Below are 22,736 nucleotides of genomic sequence, written 5' to 3'. Positions count from 1 at the left end.
TGGAGTTACAGATAAATAGCCTGGAGACAAGGATTGAGAAGATGCAAGAAATGTTTAACAAGGACCTGCTGCTGCTGTCACTTCAGTCGTGTCCAACTCTGTGTGACCCCATTGGCGGCAGCCCACCAGTCTCCTCTGTCTCTGGGATTCTCCATGCAAGAACACAGGAGTGGGTTGCCATTTCCATCTCCAATGCATGAAAGTGAAAAATGAAAGTGAAGTCGCTCAATCATGTCAGACTCTTCCTGACCCCATGGACTGCAGCCTACCAGGCTCCTCCGTCCATGGGATTTTCCAGGCAAGAGTACTGGAGTGGGTTGCCATTGCCTTCTCCATAACAAGGACCTAGAAGAAATTAAAAAGTCAATCAATAATGAATAATGCAATAACTGAGATCAAAATCACTCTGGAGGGAGCCAACAGTAGAATACCTGAGGTAGAAGATAGGATAAGTGAGGTGGAAGATAGAATGGTGTAAATAAATGAAGCAGAGAGGAAAAAAGAAAATAGAATTAAAAGAAATAAGGATGACCTCAGAGACCTCTGGAACAATGTCAAATGCCCCAACATTCGAATCATAGGAGTCCCAGAAGAAGAAGACAAAAAGAAAGACCATGAGAAAATACTTGAGGAGATGATAGTTGAAAACTTCCCTAAAATGGGGAAGGAAATAGCCACCCAAGTCCAAGAAACCCAGAGAGTCCCAAACAGGATAAACTCAAGGCAAAACACCCCAAGACACATATTAATCAAATTAACAAAGATCAAAGACAAAGAACAAATATTAAATGCAGCAAGGGAAAAACAACAAATAACACACAAGGGGATCCCCATAAGGATAACAGCTGATCTTTCAATAGAAACTCTTCAGGCCAGGAGGGAATGGCAGGACACACTTAAAGTGATGAAAGAGAAAAACCTACAATCCAGATTACTGTACCAAGCAAGGATCTCATTCAAATATGAAGAAGAAATCAAAAGCTTTACAGACAAGAAAAGCTGAGAGAACTCGGCACCACCAAACCAGCTCTTCAACAAATGCTTAAGGATCTTCTCTAGACAGGAAACACATAAAAGGTGTATAAACTCAAACCCAAAACAACAAAGCAAATGGCAATGGGATCATACTTATCAATAATTACCTTAAATGTAAATGGATTGAATGCCCCAACAAAAAGACAAAGACTGGCTGGATGGATACAAAAACAAGATGCCTATATATGTTGTCTACAAGAGACCCACCTCAAAACAAGGGACACATACAGACTGAAAGTGAAGGGCTGGAAAAAGATATTTCATGCAAATGGAGACCAAAAGAAAGCAGGAGTAGCAATACTCATATCAGATAAAATAGACTTTGAAATAAAGTCCATGAAAAGAGACAAAGAAGGACACTACATAATGAACAAAGGGTCAATCCAAGAAGAAGATACAACAATTATAAATATATATGCACCCAACATAGGAGTACCACAATATGTAAGACAAATGCTAACAAGTATGAAAGGGGAAATTAACAGTAACATAATAATAGTGGGAAACTTTTAATACCCCATTCACACCTATGGATAGATCAACTAAACAGAAAATTAGCAAGGAAACACAATCTTTAAATGATACAATGGACCAGTTAGACCTAGGTGATATCTGTGGAACATTTCATCGCAAAACAATGAATTTCACCTTTTCCTCAAGTGCACACGGAACCTTCTCCAAGATAGATCACATCCTGGGCCATAAATCTACCTTTGGGAAATTCAAAAAAAATGAAATCATTCCAAGCATCTTTTCTGATTACAATGTGGTAAGATTAGATGTCAACTACAGGAAGAAAAAAAAAAAAAAAAAACATTATAAATTCCAACATATGGAGGCTGAACAACACGCTTCCGAATAACCAACAAATCACAGAAGAAATTTAAAAAGAAATCAAAATATACATAAAAATGAATGAAAATGAAAACACAACAACCCAAAACCTATGGGACTCAGTAAAAACAGTGCTAAGGGGAAGGTTCATAGCAATACAAGCTTACCTCAAGAAACAAGAGAAAAGTCAAATAAATAACCTAACTCTACACCTAAAGCAACTAGCAAAGGAAGAAGTGAAGAATCCCAGAGCTAGTAGAAGGAAAGTTTGTTTTCCAGTTTCTCTCTCTCTTCTATGTTCTTTCTCAAGTTTTTATCAATTGTAGTAGAAAAGCTTTTGAATACATATATATATATATATATATATATATATATATATAGTATGTATAACATATATATCTTAGAAAGCTTTTGAATTTTTGCCTAACTAAAAAATAGAGAACTCTTTACATTAAGTAAATTTTTTTAATAGTACTGGTGAAGAGAGATAAAAAATAAGAGATGTTTGTTTGTAGTCTAAAAAAAAAAAAATTAGGGCAGAAATAAATGAAAAGAAACAAAGGAGACCATAGAAAAATCAACAAAATTGAAAGGTGGTTCTTTGAGAAGATAAATAAAATAGACAAACAATTAGCCAGACTCATCAAGAAAAAAAGGGAGAGGGATCAAATCAACAAAATTAGAAATGAAAATGGAGAAATCAAACAGACAACACAGAAATACAAAGTATCATAAGAGACTACTGCTGCTGCTAAGTCACTTCAGTAGTATCCAACTCTGTGCAACCACATAGATGGCAGCCCACCAGTCTCCACCACCTCTGGGATTCTCCAGGCAAGAACACTGGAGCAGATTGCCATTTCCTTCTCTAATGAATGAAACTGAAAAGTGAAAGTGAAGTCATTCAGTTGTGTCCAACTCTTCGAGACCCATGGGCTGCAGCCTACCAGGCTTCTCCATCCATGGGATTTTCCAGGCAAGAGTACTGGAATGGGTTGCCATTGTCTTCTCCAAACTATCAGCAACTATATACCAAAAAAATGGACAACTTGGAAGAAATGGACAAATTCTTAGAAAAGTATAACTTTCCAAAAGTGAACCAGGAAGAAATAGAAAACCTTAACAGACCCAGCACAAGCATGGAAATCGAAACTATAATCAGAAATCTTCCAGCAAACAAAAACCCAGGACCAGACGGCTTCATAGCTGAATTCTACCAAAAATTTAGAGAAGAGCTAACACCTATCCTACTCATACACTTCCAGAAAGTTGCAGAGGAAGTAAACTTCCTAACTCACTCTATGAGGCCACCATTACCCTAATACTGAAACCAGACGAAGATGCCACAAAAAAAGAAAACTATAGGCCAATATCACTGATGAACATAGGTGCAAAAATCCCTAACAATATTTTAGCAAATAGAATCCAACAACATATTAAAAAGATGATACATCATGACCAAGTGGGCTTTATCCAAGGGATGCAAAGATTCTTTAATATCTGCAAATCAATCAATGTGATACACAACATTAACAAATTGCAAGATAAAAACCATGTGATTATCTCAATAGATGCAGAGAAAGCCTTTGACAAAATTCAACATCCATTTATGATAAAAAATCCTCCAGAAAGCAGGCATAGAAGGAACATACCTCAACATAATAAAAGACATATATGATAAAACCACTGCAAACATTATCCTTAATGGTGAAAAATTGAAAGCATTTCCCCTAAAGTCAGGAACAAGACAAAGTTGCCTACTCTCAGTACTACTATTCAACATAGTTTTGGAAGTTTTAGCTGCAGCAGTCAGAGAAGAAAAAAGAAATAAAAGAATCCAAATTGGAAAAGAAGAAGTAAAACTCTCACTGTTTGAAGATGACTTGATCCTCTATATAAAAAACCCTAAAGACTCCACCAGATAATTACTAGAGCTAATCAATGAATATAGTAAAAATGCAGGATATAAAATTAACACACAGAAATCCCTTGCATTCCTATACACTAACAATGAGAAAACATTCTCACTGAAAGAGAAATTAAGAAAACAATTCCATTCACCATTGCAACAAAAAAGAATAAAATACTTAGGAATAAATCTACCTAAAGAAACAAAAGACCTATATATAGAAAACTATAAAACACTGATGAAAGGAATTAAAGATGACACAAATAGATGGAAAAATATACCACGTTCATGGATTGGAAGAATCAATATAGTGAAAATGAGAATGCCATGGCTCTCATTGAGGAGCCCTACATGGACATAGATAGGGACTTAACTGAGCAGTGATCTTGGGCCAGGCCTCGGGAGGCTGCTGGGCAAGTGAGGGTGAGCGGGATATGCGTGCCTTACACTCTGCCTGCTCCCACCCTTTCCCTGCCTCCCTGCTGCTCCACCTGCCTTGGTCTTCAGGTACAGGCTGGGTGGGAGGAGCATCTAGAAGCTCTTGGCCCCTGGGTTCTGAGTCCCCAGGTACTTGGGATGCCTCAGTTCCCTCAAGATCACCATGATGAGGATAGGGGCACTGTGCCCACCCTTTGTTCAGAACCCTGGGGCCCTGGCCCACCTAGAGCTAAGGGGACTTTTAAAAACAGCTCTGTCTGAGCTCCCACATGGTCTCCCACCATCTCTCCTGGCATGGGGAGGGAGATGTGGGCCCCCTCCCCCAATCTGTAAGCCGAGGTTGCCCTGGCCTTTGGACCCAGGCAAAGGCTTCTGAGCCCCTGGGCAGGGGTGGGGGATACCACAGAATGCTTCTTTCCCCCAGGCCTGCCCATCTGTCACTCCCTTCCTCCCTCCCTTGTTTTCCTTTAGCTCCTCTGGTTCTGTTTACTCATTGGCCCTGTGTTCATTCCAGAAAAATTAATGACTCAATCAAAAAATGGGCCAAAGAACTAAACAGACATTTCTCCAAAGAAAGCATATAGATGGCTAACAAACACATGAAAAGATGCTCAGCATCACTCATTATCAGAGAAATGCAAATCAAAGCCACAATGAGGTACCATCTCACACCAGTCAGAATGGCTGTTATCAAAAAGTCTACAAACAATAAATGCTGGAGAGGGTGCAGAGAAATGGGAACCCTCTTACACTATTGATGGGAATGCAAACTAGTACGGCCATTATGAAGAACAGTTTGGAGCTTCCTTTAAAAACTGGAAATTTGTCATCAGACCCAGAAATCCCCCTGCTGGGCATACACACCGAGGAAACCAGAATTGAAAGAGACAGGTGTACCCCAATGTTCATCGCAGCACTGTTTACAATAGCCAGGACATGGAAGCAACCTAGATGTCCATCGGCAGATGAATGGGTAAGAAATCTGTGTTATATATACACAATGGAATATTACTCAGCTATTTAAAAGAATGCATTTGAATCAATTCTAATGAGGTGGATGAAACTGGAGCCTATTATACAGAGTGAAGTAAATTAAAAAAAAACAAAACACCAATACAGTATACTAACACATATATATGGAATTTAGAAGGATATTAACAATGACCCTATATGTGAGACAGCAAAAGAGACACAGATGTAGAGAACAGACTTTTGGACTGTGAGAGAAGGCGAGGGTGGGATGATTTGAGAGAATAGCATTGAAACATGCATATTATCATATGTGAAATAGATCGCCAGTCCAGGTTCGATGCATGAGACAGGGTGCTCAGGGCTGGTGCACTGGGATGACCCTGAGGGATGGGATGGGGAAGGAGGTGGGAAGGGGGTTCAGGATGGGGAACACATGTACACCCGTGGCTGATTCATGTGACTGTATGGCAAAAACCCCTACAATATTGTAAAGTAATTAGCCTCCCATTAAAACAAATAATTAATTTTTAAAAAACAGATTAAATTCAAATATAGTATATAAAATATAATAAATATAGTTAAATATAAATATAACCATAAAATGTTATCTTCACAACAGAATAATAGGTTACTCTCTCATGGACCTGGAATAAGTAAGTAATAAGCTACTGTTCCTGGAGAAGGGAATGGCTGCCCACTTCAGTATTCTTGCCTGGAGAATTCCATGAACAGAGGAGCCTGGTGGGCTATATAGTCAGACAGGACTGAAAGACTTTCACTTTCCCTAAGCTACTGTTAAATTATTAGAATACAAGCAGTTAGAAGAAGGACGTCTACCCTCTGGTATTTGGGGAAAAAAAGCCCTCCCTTTCAATATTTAATAGTTTTTGTGTCACCATCACCCTAATACAGGATGTGAGGAACTGTACTTTTTCTCCTACATTTGTAAAGATGCTCTTTTTGATATTTCTTTTCCCCTGTAAATCTGCTCTTTAAGTTTATTTTAATTGATTCTAGAGCTCCCAGTGAAGAGGCGATTTTAGCTGACTTGGAGCCTCTGGGACAAGCTAGTACTCCATATACCCCTTAAGGGGCAGCATATTGCTGGGACATCTCTTGCAACAAGCTGGCTGCCCATCCATTGGCCCATCTCTGATGGTTTCTAACTAAGTATAATTTTATGATTTTTATGTTTTATTAAGTTCACCATTAGTGACATTTTATTTGACAGTACAAGAGACTTTAGCTGTAGAAAATAAAGTAGTTTTTATGCAGAAAAAAATATAAAGTGTGAAATGTGCACGAGGGTTTATGTTTTGGCCTGTGCATAGAGTGGTAAACTGAGTAAGAATTTCCATAACAGTTTCTTTGGGATCTTGAGTATATGTGAGAATGGAGAGCTTTTATGTTGAGTTAATTACACCCTAAAAATATTTATCGTCTACTCTTACTGAGTTTGTATTATCATAAAGTGTTTGTGATGCTTGAATGATATAATATGAGGAAACCATATCTGGCTACTATTTGGCATATGGGAAGTGCTCAATAGATATTATTTCTCCTTTTCTACTTTTATCAGGTGATACATTCTGCCATGACTCCAACTCTAAAATTGAGTTTTATAGACTCAAAAATTGCTGATAAACATTAGCCATTATTCTTACTGTTTTACTCATCTGTGCTTCTTATGAAGCAGCTTAGGTTTTCATCATTAAAAAAAAAATTGAAAATGGCATTTGTAGAACCAGTTCTACATGTTTAAAGGAAAATAGAGAATTAAGACAATCCAGTCAATTCAGACACACAGATATCTAACTCAAAGTATTTTCCTGGTTTCTCAGAATTAGTAAGATGATTCAATGCTTTTCTGTAGTATTTTAAAATTAATATGAATGTCTTTCATGATGTATTCCCTCAATAAATGTACACTGACTCACTGGTAATTGCTTTTCCTCTTTAGGTCAAGCTTCATATGTACACTTAGGTCTAATTTTTTCTGTCATTTTTGAAAGGTCCTGCACTTCACTAATAATTAAACAAGAATGTCCTGGTACTGGCTGCATGCACTTGAAATGAACTAAGTGCAGTTTTAGGTCTTTCTTTGAACATCAAAGGGCACAGTGTTGTCAACTTGCCTGTATCAAGTCAGCCTAATTTACTGTTTAATTATACATTGGTGTGGGAGCCCTCTCTTTGCAGTGTTTTCTGCCCAGGGCTGTTAGAGCTCAACTTGTTTCTCTGCTGTTAAAAAATTGATCAGTTTCCTTTCCATCAATATTTGGAAATGGAAAAATAAAATTTATTCATATTAATTCAGAAGCCTTTATTCATTTCAATCCTTCCTTATTCCAGAAGAAGCTTAAGAGAACTTAAACATATAGAGAGACAACAGGTACAATAAACTTTAAAGGTAGTGATTTAGCAAAGAGGACAAAGTAGGACAAGATAAGATGATTTCTGTACAAGAAACTTACTGTAGAGTAGTGTCTATACAAACTAGTTCAGAAAGCCTGTCTTTTTCAAAGTGCCCTTGGAACCTCTTAAGTTGGAATCTCTTAAAATGAATCAATTCTAGGCAGAGGGGAGAGGGTGGGGATGAGCAAAAAGGATGAACAAATTAGAATCTTGTTTTTGTTACAATCTCCAGATTGAATTTTATTCATGCTGAAGCTTGAGAATCATATTGCTGTAAATGTTTTAGCTGCCAATACAATATATACATGTTTCATAGTGTTCCTACAGTAGAAATAAATCAATTATCACAGAGAAACATAAAAACTCCTACTTACTAAAATCAGAGAAAATTTTCTCTCTGGGTATCTTGTGGTAGCTATAGTATCCATTAATATTTATCTTTTCATGGAAAGCTTAATTATCTAATCTTATAGGTATTGGTTTTTATTTCTTGAACAGTTAAGTCACACCATGCAATTCCTTCATCCATAGTATAGCAGGAACTAGGGAATAAACAGAATTATCTCTACACTTTTTATATGTTAAATGATGGAATTCTCTGGCACCTAGTTCACAGAATTGCATTCTGCTTCCCCTACCTGCTGTTGTTCTACAAGCCCACTCTTCCTCAGGAGATGAGCTCAGCATTTTGGAGAGTGTAAGCATATTAGGGGATTTCAAGTACATCCAGTTGGTGTGTTGTTCCTCCTCTTTGAGAACTGAGCAATCCTGTTGACCTTTCTAGCATCCTTTCACTCCCATATGCCTCTCCCTCACTCAGCTCAACTCTTTGAGCCCCAGCGGATGCAGCTCCTTCTTCATTTATCACGGATTCTCTGAATCAAAGAGATAAATGTAGATCACATTTGGATCCTTGCCATCTCCTATGATATCAAAATCAAGAATTTCCTTCATGGCTCTAACACCCATCTATGCCACTGCAGTTTTTCTAGTCGGTGAACCCAATAGGTATTTGTCATTCTAATTATGATTTATAGTCTCTCACGTCCTTTCTGGTTCTATCTGTGCATGACTCTTGCTTGAGCTGGTTTCAAATGCTCTCTCAGACTAAGTCTTGTAGTAACTGTCATCCTAAATTTCTTGACCTTTTGTATTTTTTCAGTCTTGGAACATGAGAAGTGGTAATTAGAATCACTAAGGAACAATTTGGACTGTTGGGTAGAGTTAATCACTGCCCTTATATTCAAATAGCACTGTAATCGTACTGTCCCCGTAAAACGTGACCCATTGGATATAATTTTTATGCGTATGGCAGTTTCCCTGCCCTCCACAAACAATCCCAGATATTACATGTCTTTATATCTCCCACTGTCTCTAGCACATAGTAGCATTTATTCTTGAATAAATATATTTTAATTTCATGTAATTGAGACATTCAGCCATTATATAATTTTCCACTAAAACATCTATTCATATTACCATGTAAAGATTTGTTAAATTAAATAGAAAACATACCATTTTATCACAGTGTATATTTTGTGGTGTTTTGGAAACTAAAATAAAGGTGTCATCTCATCTAATAATAAATTGAGCAAAGACAAAGTAACTTGTAAGTGGCTTTAGCTGAAGAAAAACACATATATTAGTTCCTCACGATTATTATACATTTGTTTTGCTAAAAGTAAAGTTTGGTTTCCTTTTCTCCTTGGTCTTTTGCTTCTCTTCTTTTCTCAGCTATTTGTAAGGCCTCCTCAGAAAACAATTTTGCCTTTTTGCATTCATTTTCCTTGGGGATGGTTTTGATCACCACCTACTATACAATGTTACAAAACTCCATCCATAGTTCTTCAGAAACTCTATCATATCTAATTGCTTGAATCTATTTGTCAAGAAAATTAGAGATATCAAGGGAACCCTTCATGCAAAGATGAGCACAATTAAGGACAGAAACAGTATGGACCTAATAGAAGCAGAAGATATTAAGAAGAGGTGACAAGAATACACAGAACTATACAAAAAAGATCTTAGTGAGCCAGGTAAACACGATGGTGTGTTCACTCACCAAAAGCCAGATATCCTGGACCGCAAAATCAAGTGGGCCTTAGGAAGCGTCTCTACAAACAAAGCTAGTGGAGGTGATGGAATTCCAGCTGAACTATTTCAAATGCTCAGAGATGATGCTGTGAAAGTGCTGTACTCAATATGCCAGCACATTTGGAAAACTCAGCAGTGGCCATAGGACCAAAAAAGGTCAGTTTTCATTCCAGTCCCAAAGAAAGGCAATGCCAAAGAATGTTCAAACTACCACACAATTGCACTCATCTCACACACTAGCAAAGCAGTGCTGAAAATTCTCCAAGTCAGCCTTCAACATTGTGAACCAAGAACTTCCAGATGTTCAAGCTGAATTTAGAAAAGGCAGAGGAACCAGAGATCAAATTGGCAACATCCACTGGATCATAGAAAAAGTAAGAGAATTCCATAAATACATCTACTTATGCTTCATTGGCTGTGCTAAAGCCTTTGACTGTGTGGATCACAACAAACTATGGAAAATACTTTAAGAGATTAGAATCCCAGCCCACTTTAACCTGCCTCCTGAGAAATCTGTATACATTGAGAAAGTAACAGTTAGAACCGGACATGGAAAACAGACTGCTTCCAAATTGAGAAAGGAGTACGTCAAGGTTCTATATTGTCACCCTCCTTATTTAGCTTATATGCAGAGTACATCATGTGAAAAGCACAAGCTGGATAAAGCACAAACTGGAATCAAGATTGCCAGGAGAAATATCAGTAACCTCAAATATGCAGATGACACCACCCTTATGGCAGAAAGCAAAGAGGAACTAAAGAGCCTCTTGATGAAGGTGAAAGAGGAGAGTGAAAAAAGCTGGCTTAAAACTCAACATTCAAAAAAGATCATGGCATCTTGTCCCATCACATCCTGGCAGTGATTTGGAGTCCAAGAATATAAAGTCTGTCATTCTTGGACTCCAAATCACTGCAGATGGTGACTGTAGCCATGAAATTAAAAGATGCTTGCTCCTTGGAAGAAAAGCTATGACCAACCTAGACAGCATGTTAAAAAGCAGAGACATCACTTTACCCACAAAGGTCCATGTAGTCAAGGTTATGGTTTTTCTAGTTGTCATATATGAAAGTGAGACTTGGACCATAAAAAAAGCTGAGCACCAGAAAATCAATACTTTTGAACTGTGGTGATGGAGAAGACTCTTGAGAGTCCCTTGGACTGCAAGATCAAACAAGTCACTCCTGAAGGAAATCAATCTTGAATATTCCTTGGAAAGACTGATGCTGAAGCTGAAGCTCCAATACTTTGGCCACCTGATGTGAAGAGCCCACTCATTGGAAAAGACCCTGTTGCTGGGAACGATTGAAGGCAGGAGGAGAAAGGGAGGACAGAGAATGAGATGGTTAGATGGCATCACTAACTCAATAGACATGAATTTGAGCAAGCTCTGGGAGATGGTAAAGGATAGGGAAGCCTGGTGTGCTGCAATTCATGGGGTTGTAAAGAGTCAGACACAACTTAGCAACTGAACCATAACAACAAAGAAAAATTGATTATAATAATGGTTTGGGGAGTAAGCTTTCAAAGCAGTGTCAGCATCACCTGGAAACTTCTTAAAAATTCAAATTCTTGGTCTTAGACCTACTGCATCAGAAATTCAGAGTAGGACCCAGCAATTTATGTTTTAATGGGTCCTCCAGGTCATTCTGTAGTACATCAGTAAATAAGAATGAAGGCAATGGCACCCCACTCCAGTGCTTTTGAGTGGAAAATCCCATGGACAGTGGAGCCTGGTAGGCTGCAGTCCATGGGGTCGCCAAGAGTCGGACACGACTGAGTGACTTCACTTTCACTTTTCACTTTCATGCGTTGGAGAAGGAAATGGCAACCCACTCCAGTGTTCTTGCCTGGAGAATCCCAGGGACGGGGGAGCCTAGTGGGCTGCCATCTACGGGGTCGCACAGAGTCAGACACGACTGAAGTGACACTACTTAAGACTGTAAGTACAGTTATAAGAAAGGAGGAAAAATGGGTGATGATGGATAACTTAAAAGAGATAAAGTATATGATTTAAAGTCTCCCCAAGAGTGAATAATTTTGTGAGTGGAGGAATTCAAGTAAGCGAGTTGTGATCAGGTGGTGCACGTCAGCAACTAAGATAACTGAAGGATTTTAGAAGTGAATCAGCAGAGACTAGGTATTTTATCTTGATGCTGAAGATGGCGAAGATCTATAGAGTCAGCAAAAATAAGACCTGGAGCTGAATTTGGCTCAGATCATCAGCCCCTTATTGCAGAATTCATGTTTCAGTTGAAAAAAGTAGGGAAAATCACTAGGCCATTAGGTGAGACTTAAATCAAATCCCTTATGATTATACAGTGGAGGGGACTAATAGCTTCAAGGGATTAGATCTGGTAGACAGAGTGCCTGAAGAACTAGAGACAGAGGTTTGTAACATTGTGTAGGAGGCCATGATCGAAACCATCCCCAAGAAAAAGAAATGCAAGAATGCAAAATGGTTATCTGAGGAGGCTTTACAAATAGCTGAGGAAAGAAGAGAAGCAAAAGGCAAGGTTGAAAATGAGTGCGATCACAAACTGAATGCAGATTGTCAGAGAATGGCAAGGAGAGAAAAGAAGGCCTTGTTAATGCAATAAAGTAGAAGAAAACAATAAAATGGGAAAGACTAGAAATCTCTTCAAGAAAATTGGAAATATCAAAGGAACATTTCACGCAAGGATGGGCGCAATAAAGGACAGAAACAGTATGGACCTAACAGAAGAAGAAGAAATGAAGAAGAGGTGGCAAGAATACATAGAAGAACTATACAAACAATATCTTAATGACCAGGATAACCACAATGGTGTGGTCACTCACCTAGAGCCAGACATCGTGGAGTGTGAAGTCAAGTGGCCTTCACAAGCCTTAGGAGACATTACTGCAGACAAACCTATTGCAGGTAATGGAATTCCAGCTGAGCTATTTCAAATTCTACAAGATGATGCTGTTAAAGTGCTGCACTCAATATGTCAGCAAATTCGGAAAACTCAGCAGCAGCCACAGGACTGGAAGAAATCAGTTTTCTTTCCAATCCCAAAGAAGGTCAGTGCCACAGAATGTTCAAACTGCCATACAGTTGCCCTCATTTCACATGCTAGTGAGATTATGCTCAAAAATCCTTCAAGCTAGGCTTCAGCAGTACAAGAACTCTGGATATACAGGCTGGATTTGAAAGTGCCAGAAGACTAGAGATCAAATTGGCTATGTTTACTGGATCATAGAGAAAGCAATGGGGTTCCAGAAAAACACCTGCTTCATCGACTATGACTGTCAAGACTAAGCCTTTGACTATGTAGATCACAACACTGGAAAATTCTTAAAAGAGATGGGAATTCCAAACCACCTTACCTGTCTCCTGAGGTAAGGTATATGCCAGTAAAGAAGCAACAGTTAGCAACAGACATGAAACAACAGACTGGTTCAAAATTGAGAAAGGAGTACATCGAAGGTATATATTGTCACTCTGTTTATTTAACTTATATGCAGAATATATCATGCAAAATGCCAGGATGGATGAATCACAAGCTGGAATCAAGTTAGTTGGGAGAAATAGCAACAATCTCAGATATGCAGATTATACCACTTTAATGGGAGAAACTGAAGAGAAACTAAAGAGCCTCTTGATGAAGATGAAAGAGGAGAGTGAAAAAGCTGGCTTAAAACTTAACTGTCATAAAACTAAGATCATGGCAATTGGCCCCATTCCTTCATGGCAAATAGAAGGCGAAAAATTGGAAGCAAGGGCAGATTTTATTTTCTTGGTCTCTAAAATCACTGCGGACAGTGACTGCAGCCATGAAATTAAAAGACACTTGCTCCTTGGAAGGAAAGCTATGACAAACCTAGACAGTGTATTAAAAAGCCAAGACATCACTTTTCTGACAATAGTCTGTGAAGTCAAAGCTATGATTTTTCCAGTAGTCATGTCAGATGTGAGAGCTGGACCATAGAGCAGGCTAAGTGCCAAGGAATTGAGGCTTTTAAATTGTGGTGTTGGAGAAGACTCATGACAGTCCCTTAGACAACAAGGATATCAAACCAGTCAATACTAAAAGAAATCAATCCTGAATATTCATTGGAAAGTCTGATAGTGAAGCTGAGGCTTCTATACTTTGGCCAGGAGATGTGAAGAGCCAACTCATTGGAAAAGACCCTGATGCTGGGAATGACTGAAGTCAAAAAGAGAAGAGGGCAGCAGAGGATGAGATGGTTGAATAGCATCACCATCTGAAAGGACATGAATTTGATGAATATGAGCAAGCTCTGAGAGATAATAAAGGACAGAGAAGTTGGGTGTGCTGTAGTCTCTGGGGTCACTAAAGTTGGACACGACTTAGTGACCAAAGGACGACAACATGTTGACACTGCTCTTACCAAGAATCGAGACACAGATGTAAGAGTAGAGAAGAAGTTGTGAGGAAAACACTGAAACTGCCATTGAAAGAGAAGTGAGCAGAAAGTAGACCAAGAATTTAAAAAGGAGAGTTAAGGATGCTTTAGTTCATTTATTTCCCTCGCCATCCTCTGCCCATCCACAGGTCTGAGGGAAAGACAGCCTGGATTCTAGATACAAGGTAATAGAAGGTGGTACTCTTGTGACTGAAACTCCAGTACTTTGGCCACCTCATGCACAGAGTTGACTCATTGGAAAAGACCCTGATGTTGGGAGGGATTGGGGGCAGAGGAGAAGGGGACGACAGAGGATGAGATGGCTGGATGGCATCACCGACTCAATGCACAGGAGTTTGAGTGAACTCTGGGAGTTAGTAATGGACAGGGAGGCCTGGCATGCTGCGATTCATTGGGTCTCAAAGAGTCAGACATGACTGAGCGACTGAACTGAACCGAACTCTTGTGACTAGATTAGTTAACAAGGCACAGGGAAAGAGTGTGAGGGGGCTGGGATGACAGGAAGATTGAGGCAAATTATTAATTTACAGTTTAATATGAAAGGAAATGTGCAAGTATATAGGTGACCTAGAAGTCTCGGATTCCTGCTTGTTACGAAATAAGTAACGTTGTGAGATATGGTGAGGAAAGGTGGAAGCCCTCTTAACATGATGAAGATTGGCTCTTGTTTAAGTTCAGTTCAGTTCAGTCGCTCAGTCGTGTCCGACTCTTTGCGACCCCATGAATCGCAGCACACCAGGCCTCCCTGTCCATCACTAACTCCTAGAGTTCACTCAGACTCACGTCCATCGAGTCCGTGATGCCATCCAGCCATCTCATCCTCTGTCGTCCCCTTCTCCTCCTGCCCCCAATCCCTCCCAGCATCAGAGTCTTTTCCAATGAGTCAACTCTTTGCATGAGGTGGCCAAAGTACTGGAGTTTCAGCTTTAGCATCATTCCTTCTAATGGACACCCAGAACTGATCTCCTTTAGGATGGACTGGTTGGATCTCCTTGCAGTCCATGGGACTCTCAAGAGTTTTTCTCCAACACTACAGTTCAAAAGCATCAATTCTTTGGTGCTCAGCTTTCTTCATAGTCCAACTCTCACATCCATACATGACTACTAGAAAAACCATAGTCTTAACTAGACAGATCTTTGTTGGCAAAGTAATGTCTCTGCTTTTGAATATGGCTCTTGTTTAGTTAACTGAAAAAGACAGTTATGAGGAAATATGTATATATATCTTCAACATTTTTTAGTTGTACATTAATTCATCACATCTACTGCTTGTACTTCCACATTGTTTTTCTTGCATAAACCACTCAGTATTGTCATCTATGAATTCTAGACTTAGTTTCTCAAATAGAACAAGAACTGAAAGACACTTGAGAAGAGCCCTAAGGGCAGAATCTTTTTAGAATTTTACATTGTATCCCCCATTTTTTAATGGCAGTGTTGCCCACAATTTTTTTTAAAGTACTTTGCCTTTATTGACTTTTTAAAATTGTAAATTTTAATATAATGCATCTTCTATTTTATTGATTTAGGTATTATTTGATTTAATTGCATAAGAACAGTGGTAGACATAAACAGGTTGGAACAAACACATCTGATTTGATTCAACAGTTGAATTGTATGGGCTTCCCTGGTAGCTCAGATGGTAAAGAATCCACCTGCAATGCAGGAGACTTGGGCTTGATCCCTGGGTCACGAAGATCCCCTGAAGAAGAAAATGGCAACCCACTCCAGTATTCTTGCCTGCAGAATCCCATGAACAGACCATTGGGTCATCTAGAGTCGAACACAACTGAGCAACTAACACTTATTTACAATTCAACAAATGGGAAATATGAGCCTGCATGAAGTTCTGAATGTTCAGTCTCATGTGGGCATATATTTTGTAGAGAGAATTTATAGGTTAATCTGGCAAATTTAGAACCTACTTCTTGCTGTTAAATTAACTATACTAGCAATAGTGAAAGTGACAGGTTGTGGCTTTAAGAAGCTGAAAAAAAAATAACTTTTTCAGAAATCCCTAGGAAAGGCTTTGTTCAATAAAATCATAATATGCATGTTTTTTTCAGCATATGAGATGCTCATGTTTATACTTTTATTGCTAGTTAAAAGTCATTATTAGGCTGGATTGCCATTACCAAAGCCTACATGTTTTCTAGAGCTATTTTGTTTTTTCAAATTTAAAATTCAAGACTGAAAGCCACCTCTCACATAATCTCTAAGATAATGATATACGTATAATCTGGCTCTTACTGTTCTTCGACATCTAAGAGATTTGTGAAACTCATTTGTGTTCTCTGTGAGAACACACTGCTTTCAGTCCTTTCATTTTCACTCTGGGGAAGAGATGGTGTGTGTGAGAAAACCAAAGGTTAACCAGGAAATCTTTGAAGAAGATGACAGTTTGTTAGGTAGATATTATAAAATGATTTTGAAAAGAGAAGGCATCCCTTCTTTGAATCTAAAAAGGAAATAAAGCCTTTTTCAGCTCATATTCTCTTATAAAGAAAACTGTTATGCATTGTGCAAAACTAAACTACTACATAAAGGCTCAGAGTAAGTTATCAGTTCAGCTCAGTTGCTCAGTCATGTCTGACTCTTTGTGACCCCATGGACTGCACCATGTCAGGCTTCCCTGTCCATCAACAACCCCCAGAGCCTACTCAAACTCATATCCATCATATCCATCACATTGGTGGTGCCATCCAACCATCTCATCCTCTGCCGTCCCCTTCTTATCCTCCTGCCTTCAATCTTTCCCAGCATCAGGGTCTCCTTTGCATCAGGTGGCCAAAGTATTGGAGTTTAAACTTCAGCATCAGTCCTTCAGGACTGATTTCCTTTAGTCCTGAATGACAAGTTCGGTCTTCTTGCAGGCCAAGGGACTCTCAAGAGTCTTCTCCAACACCACAATTCAAAAGCATTAATTCTTCAGCACTCAGCTTTCTTTATAGTCCAGCTCTCACATCCATACTTAGTGGTAGCCTATTACATAAATGGTTGGCTGATAGCATCATTTATAAAAACATTGGAATTCACACGTTTTAAAATGTAAATTAAATGTGCCACTTCATCAATACATGATCTGACTTTTGAAAACTAGGTTCGTGAATTATTCTGACCTAGGTATGTCATCACCTGCCCTTGAAAGAGTCCTGCAAAAAGAAATATAGTTATTGTATGAATTCTTCTTAAACTGATTAGCCTTTAAGTAAATATTCTTACCTTCGTTCCTCACCTTCTCATTTTAACTGTTGGCCTTTTCCTTATTTTACTGTTGATTAGCTCCTTTATGTAATAGAGTGAAAGTGAAAGTGAAGTCACTCAGTCGTGTCTGACTCTTTGCGACCCCATGGACTGTAGCCTACCAGGCTCCTCTGTCCATGGGATTTTCCAGGCAATAATACTGGAGTGGATTGCCATTCCCTTCTCCAGGGGATCTTCCCAACCCAGGGATTGAATCCGGGTCTCCCACATTGTAGACAGACGCTTTACCATCTGAGCCACCAGGGAAGTCCACTCCAAACATGTACATGTCATAAACAAACTGTGAATATTTCTCATTAATCAGCAAAGGGAAATTAAGGTTATAGATCAAATTAAATCTGTTATTCAATTTCTCTTAAGATAAGAAGATTACCCCATTTATCTGGGTTGACCTAGTGTAATTACAGAGGTCTTTATATGCAGGGGAAGCAGAAAGGAGTCTCAGAGTGAAGGGACCTGAAAGACACTGCATGCACCCACCTTTATGGGCTTTGAATCATGAGGAAGCGGGGTCCTCAAGCCACAGCGTGTGGAAGATGTTAAAAGCAAAAATCAGCAAAGAAGTCTATTTCCCCTGGAGATTCTAGAAAGGAACACCCTGCTGACACCTTTGATTCTTGACACCCAATAACATTTGTGTCAGATTTCTGACCTATAAACCTGTTAGGCAATAAATTTATGTTGATTTAAGCCAGTGTGATTGTAGTAATTTTTTATGGCAGCAATAAAATCTAATACATCTACCAGTGTTTGAGAAAGAAAAATAAGGATGAAAACTCAAGACAGTCCATCCAAAGAAAGATTTAGTGTGGGTTAAAGTTGCAAGGCTTGCTGACAGGAAGATAAAAGACCATCATGGAATTTCAGCCTTTGCTTTCAGTGTTTCACATTAATGTAGAAAATCTACAGGGTACTATATCTAATGAAAGGACCTGAAAAATACTTCAAGCAATTTACCCTTGTTCGGGTCTGCATCTAGTCTGTACACTTTACTGTAGTTAGAGTGATCTTTTCACAAAACAAGCTTAACTGTTGTTTCCCTTCACGGTCCATGTCATGGTTCTCCATTCCTTTCAGAATAAAAGCCAAACAAGGAGCGTGGCTCTCAAGGCCCCTCTATAACAAAAGGTTCTACTGAAGCCTTCTGTCATACTTCTCTTTCCTTTGACCCTTATTATGTTCAGCCACGGTAACATACTTTTGGTGTATGAATCCAGCTTAGTATTTTGTACATTTTTCCTTCCTACATGTCATTTCCTTTACCACCAATGTCCTTCTAGATCGTTGTATGTGCTGGCAAACCCCTGTGAATTCTTTAAAACTTAACTCAAACATTAAATTTTCTGGAAAATCAAGGAACTTTATAAAGGGAAATTATTTGGTCTGTCCTTTAATGCCACATTGTGATGTATATACTTTGCAATATCAAAATTATTTCTTTCCATGTCATGCTTTTATGGGAGCTTCTTTAGGGCAGCAACTGGATCTAATAATACATCTGTGGGACTTCAGTAACTCACATACATAAATAGTATGTCTTCAATATGTAAATACTAACTGAAAAGTATGTTATCTGATCTGGCCAGCACACCACAGAGATGTCTTTTTTTTTTTTTAATGTGTTTATTTTTATTTGAAGGATAATTGCTTTACAGTATTGTGTTGGTTTCTACCAAATATCAACATGAATCAGCCATACAGAGATGTCTTTAAAAATGATGGTTTCTGATTCCCAGGCCAGGTTTTATTTACATTCTGCCTCTATAAATTTAAGTAACATAAAAAATCACTTTACACACCTAGGACACATTTTGCATTTTAAATAAAATTCTGATACTCACTAACTTACTTTGTTTGATACTACTTCTATTTCTAGCCATTAATTTAATACATGCAATTTCATTATTTTATTGTGTCAAAAATGAAAACAATGAAATACAGTTGTCCCTCTCTCAGTTATCCACAGGAGTTTGGTTCAAGGACCCCCACAGATACTCAAATCAGCGGATCGTCATGTCCCTCACGTCCCATGAGCATACATATCAATAATTACCTTAAATGTACATGGATTAAATGCACGAAACAAAAGACATAAATTGGCTGAATGAATACAAAATCAAGACCCATATATATACTGTCTATAAGAGAACCACTTCAGATCTAGGGACACATAAAAACTGAAAGTTTGGGGAGGGTAAAAAAGTATTCCATGCAAGTGGAAGCCAAAAGAAAGCTGGAATCATATCAGACAAAATAGACTTTAAAATACAGACTATTCTAAGAGATAAGAAAGGATAATGCATAATGACCAAAGGATGGATCTAAAAAGGACATATAGCAATTATAAATATGTTGTTTCTTCATGATGTTCAGTCATTAAGCCATGTCCCATTCTTGGTGATCCCGTGGACTGCAGCTTGACAGACTCCTCCGTCCTCCACCGTTTCCCAGAGTTAGCTCAAATCCATGTCCATTGTGTTGGTGATACTGTCTAACCATCTCATCCTCCGCCACCTGCTTCTCCTTTTAGCCTTCAATCATTCCTAGCATCAGGATCTTTTCCAAGAATCAGCTCTTCGCATCAGGTGACCAAAGGATTGGAGCTTCAGCTTTAGCAACAGTCCTTCTGATGAATATTCAGGGTTGATTGGTTTGATCTCCTTGCAGTCCATGAGACCTCAAGAGTCTTCACTATCACCACTATTTGAAAGCATCAGTTCTTCAGTGCTCAATCTTCTTTATAGTCCAACTCTCACATCCATACATGATTACTGGAAAAACTATACCTTTGACTATATGAACCTTTGTTGGTAAAGTGATGTCTTCTTTTTAATACTCTGTCTAGGTTTGTCATAGCTTTCTTTCCAAGGAGCAAAGTGTCTTTTGATTTCTTGGTTCATTCACCATCTATAGTGACTTTTGGAGCCCAGGAAAAGAAAGTCTCTCAGTGCTTCCAATTTTTCCCTTCTATTTAGAGACCAGATGCCATAGTCTTCATTTTTTGAATGTTGAGTTTCAAAATAGCTTTTTGACTCACCTCTTTCACTTTCACCAAGAGGCTCTTTAGTTCCTCTTTACTTTCTGCCATTAGAGTGATATTATGTGCATGTCTCAGGTTGTTGCTATTTTTCCCAGCTATCTTGATTCCAGCTTGTGATTCATCCAGCTTAAAGTCCATAGGGTTGCAAAGAGTCAGACACAACTGAGCAACTAAGCACAGCACAGCACATGAAAACATTGACTACCATCCAGAAACTTTAGACTGGAAATATGGAAATATTTCAGTTTATTGAATACATTGCTTAGATGCCCACTATTGGATTTGGATAAAGCTAACTTATTTTGGAATGACTTGAAAGACAGTAAGAGGTGAGTTTCAGAATGGATCTTCAGATTTGAATTCTGTCACATTTCATAGATTATTTGCCAGAAATATTTTTGCTTCTTTTGTTTTAAGGGCCAATTCAAAGTAATCTGATATAGCTACTGATATTTTCATCAAAAAAGAAATGACCTGTGAGAAACCTATCATCTTAAACATACCAGACATATCTCCCGTTGTGCACCAACAAGTTGGCATTATGATTTTTAGAGCCAGTCTCTAAAAATCTGCCTGCAGTGCAGGAGACCTGGGTTCAATCCCTGGGTCAGGAAGATCCCCTGGAGAAGGAAATGGTAACCCACTCCACTCCTCTTGCCTGGAAAATTCCATGAACAGAGCAGCCTGGTAAGCTACAGTCCATGAGGTTGCAAAGAGTCAGACACTACTGAGCAACTTCACTTTCTTTCTCTTTCTTCAGTGTATTTATTTAGAACAAAATGAGTCTATAGGACCTAATCATGCAGATGTGCTAGAGACTTACCAAAGAGCATCCCTTTTTAGGAACCACAAAGGCATTCTTTTTGTATATATCATGTAAGTGTCTCATCTCCTTCCTATACCAATCAGCCCATGTGCTCAATCATGTCTTACTCTTTGCAAACCCATGGACTGTAGCCTGCTGGGCTCCTCTGTCCATGGGATTTCCCAGGCAAGAATACTGGAGTGGGTTGCCATTTCCTACTTCAGGGGCTCTTCCCAACCCAGGGATCAAGCCTGCATGTCTCCTGTCTCCTGCCTTGCAGGCAGATTCTTTACCACTTATTGGATGCCAGATAACTTGATATATTCCTTCTTGTTGTGTCTTTCAAGAAATTCTTGTACTAGATTTTTACTTTCTTAAAGATTAAGATATGTAGCAGTTCTCTTTGTTTTTTTAAGTACATACTTTTACAGTGTACAGTGACTTCTGATTGATTCCATGTATTTGGAGCTTCTCCTTGATTTGGAGCTGTTGCTGTCCCTAGGTGTGGAGTGCATGTAACTTTTAAAGGTTTTAGCCCTCTATTCACTTGCTTGAGTATCTCTTCTTAATGATACAAAGTTATAAATTTCATCTGGACATAGTCACTGTATTGTGATCCTTTAAATGGTTTGCATGATTTCCATGTTAACTTGATATTATTTTTCAGTTCTTCCAGGTATGGTTTACTCAGATAGATACTTATCTATATGAATAACTGTGTTTCTCTGAATGACTAACAGCAACAACTGTTTTATTCTTGCCTCACAGGTACTACAGTGCAACCATTCTGCAGATGTCTGGTGTTGAAGATGATAGACTTGCAATATGGCTGGCTTCCATTACAGCCTTCACAAATTTCATTTTCACACTTGTGGGTGTCTGGCTTGTTGAGAAAGTGGGCCGCAGGAAACTTACATTTGGTAGTTTAGCAGGTAGGTGTTGAAGAATTCAGTTATAAACTTCTCTAATGATGACAAATTAATCTTTTAAAATATAATACCATTACCACTTCTGATATAATTTTTGTAGCCATATAATAGAGTTTTTCTATTCATATAATAGGGTTTTAATACAGGTCAGGAAGCAATAGTTTGAACTGGATATGGAACAACAGACTGGTTCCAAATTGGGAAAGGAGTGTCAAGGCGGTATATGGTCACCCTGCTTATTTAACTTGTATGCAGAGGACATCATGTGAAATGCCAGGCTGGATAAAGCACAAGCTGGAATCTAGATTGCCAGGAGAAATATCAATAACCTCAGATATGCAGACAACATGACACTTACTGCAGAAAGCAAAGAAGAGCTAAAGAGCCTCTTGGTTGAGAGTGAAAGAGGAGAGTGAAAAAGTTGGCTTAAAACTTAACATTCAGAAAACTAAGATCATGGCCTCTGGTCCCATTACTTCATGGCAAATAGATGGAGAAACAATGGAAACAGTGACACACTTTATTTTGGGGGGCTCCAAAATCACTGCAGATGGCGACAGCAGGCATGATATTAAAAGATGCTTGCTCTT

General features: G+C 38.6%; 1 protein-coding gene across 1 annotated transcript in view; it reads left to right on the top strand.

Annotated features, from left to right (window-relative positions):
• Positions 1 to 22,736, top strand: part of SLC2A13 (solute carrier family 2 member 13) — a 515,526-nt gene that overhangs the window by 313,783 nt on the left and 179,007 nt on the right. Inside the window, exon 5 of the mRNA XM_040233494.1 lies at positions 21,986 to 22,149. Coding sequence (XP_040089428.1) covers positions 21,986 to 22,149 — 164 coding nt within the window. The remainder of the gene's footprint in view (positions 1 to 21,985; positions 22,150 to 22,736) is intronic.

This window comes from Oryx dammah, unplaced genomic scaffold (assembly GCF_014754425.2).
Source record: "Oryx dammah isolate SB20612 unplaced genomic scaffold, SCBI_Odam_1.1 HiC_scaffold_29, whole genome shotgun sequence".
NCBI lineage: Eukaryota > Metazoa > Chordata > Mammalia > Artiodactyla > Bovidae > Oryx > Oryx dammah.
Note: the sequence above shows the minus strand (reverse complement) of the source record. Positions and strands in the feature narration are given on the sequence as shown.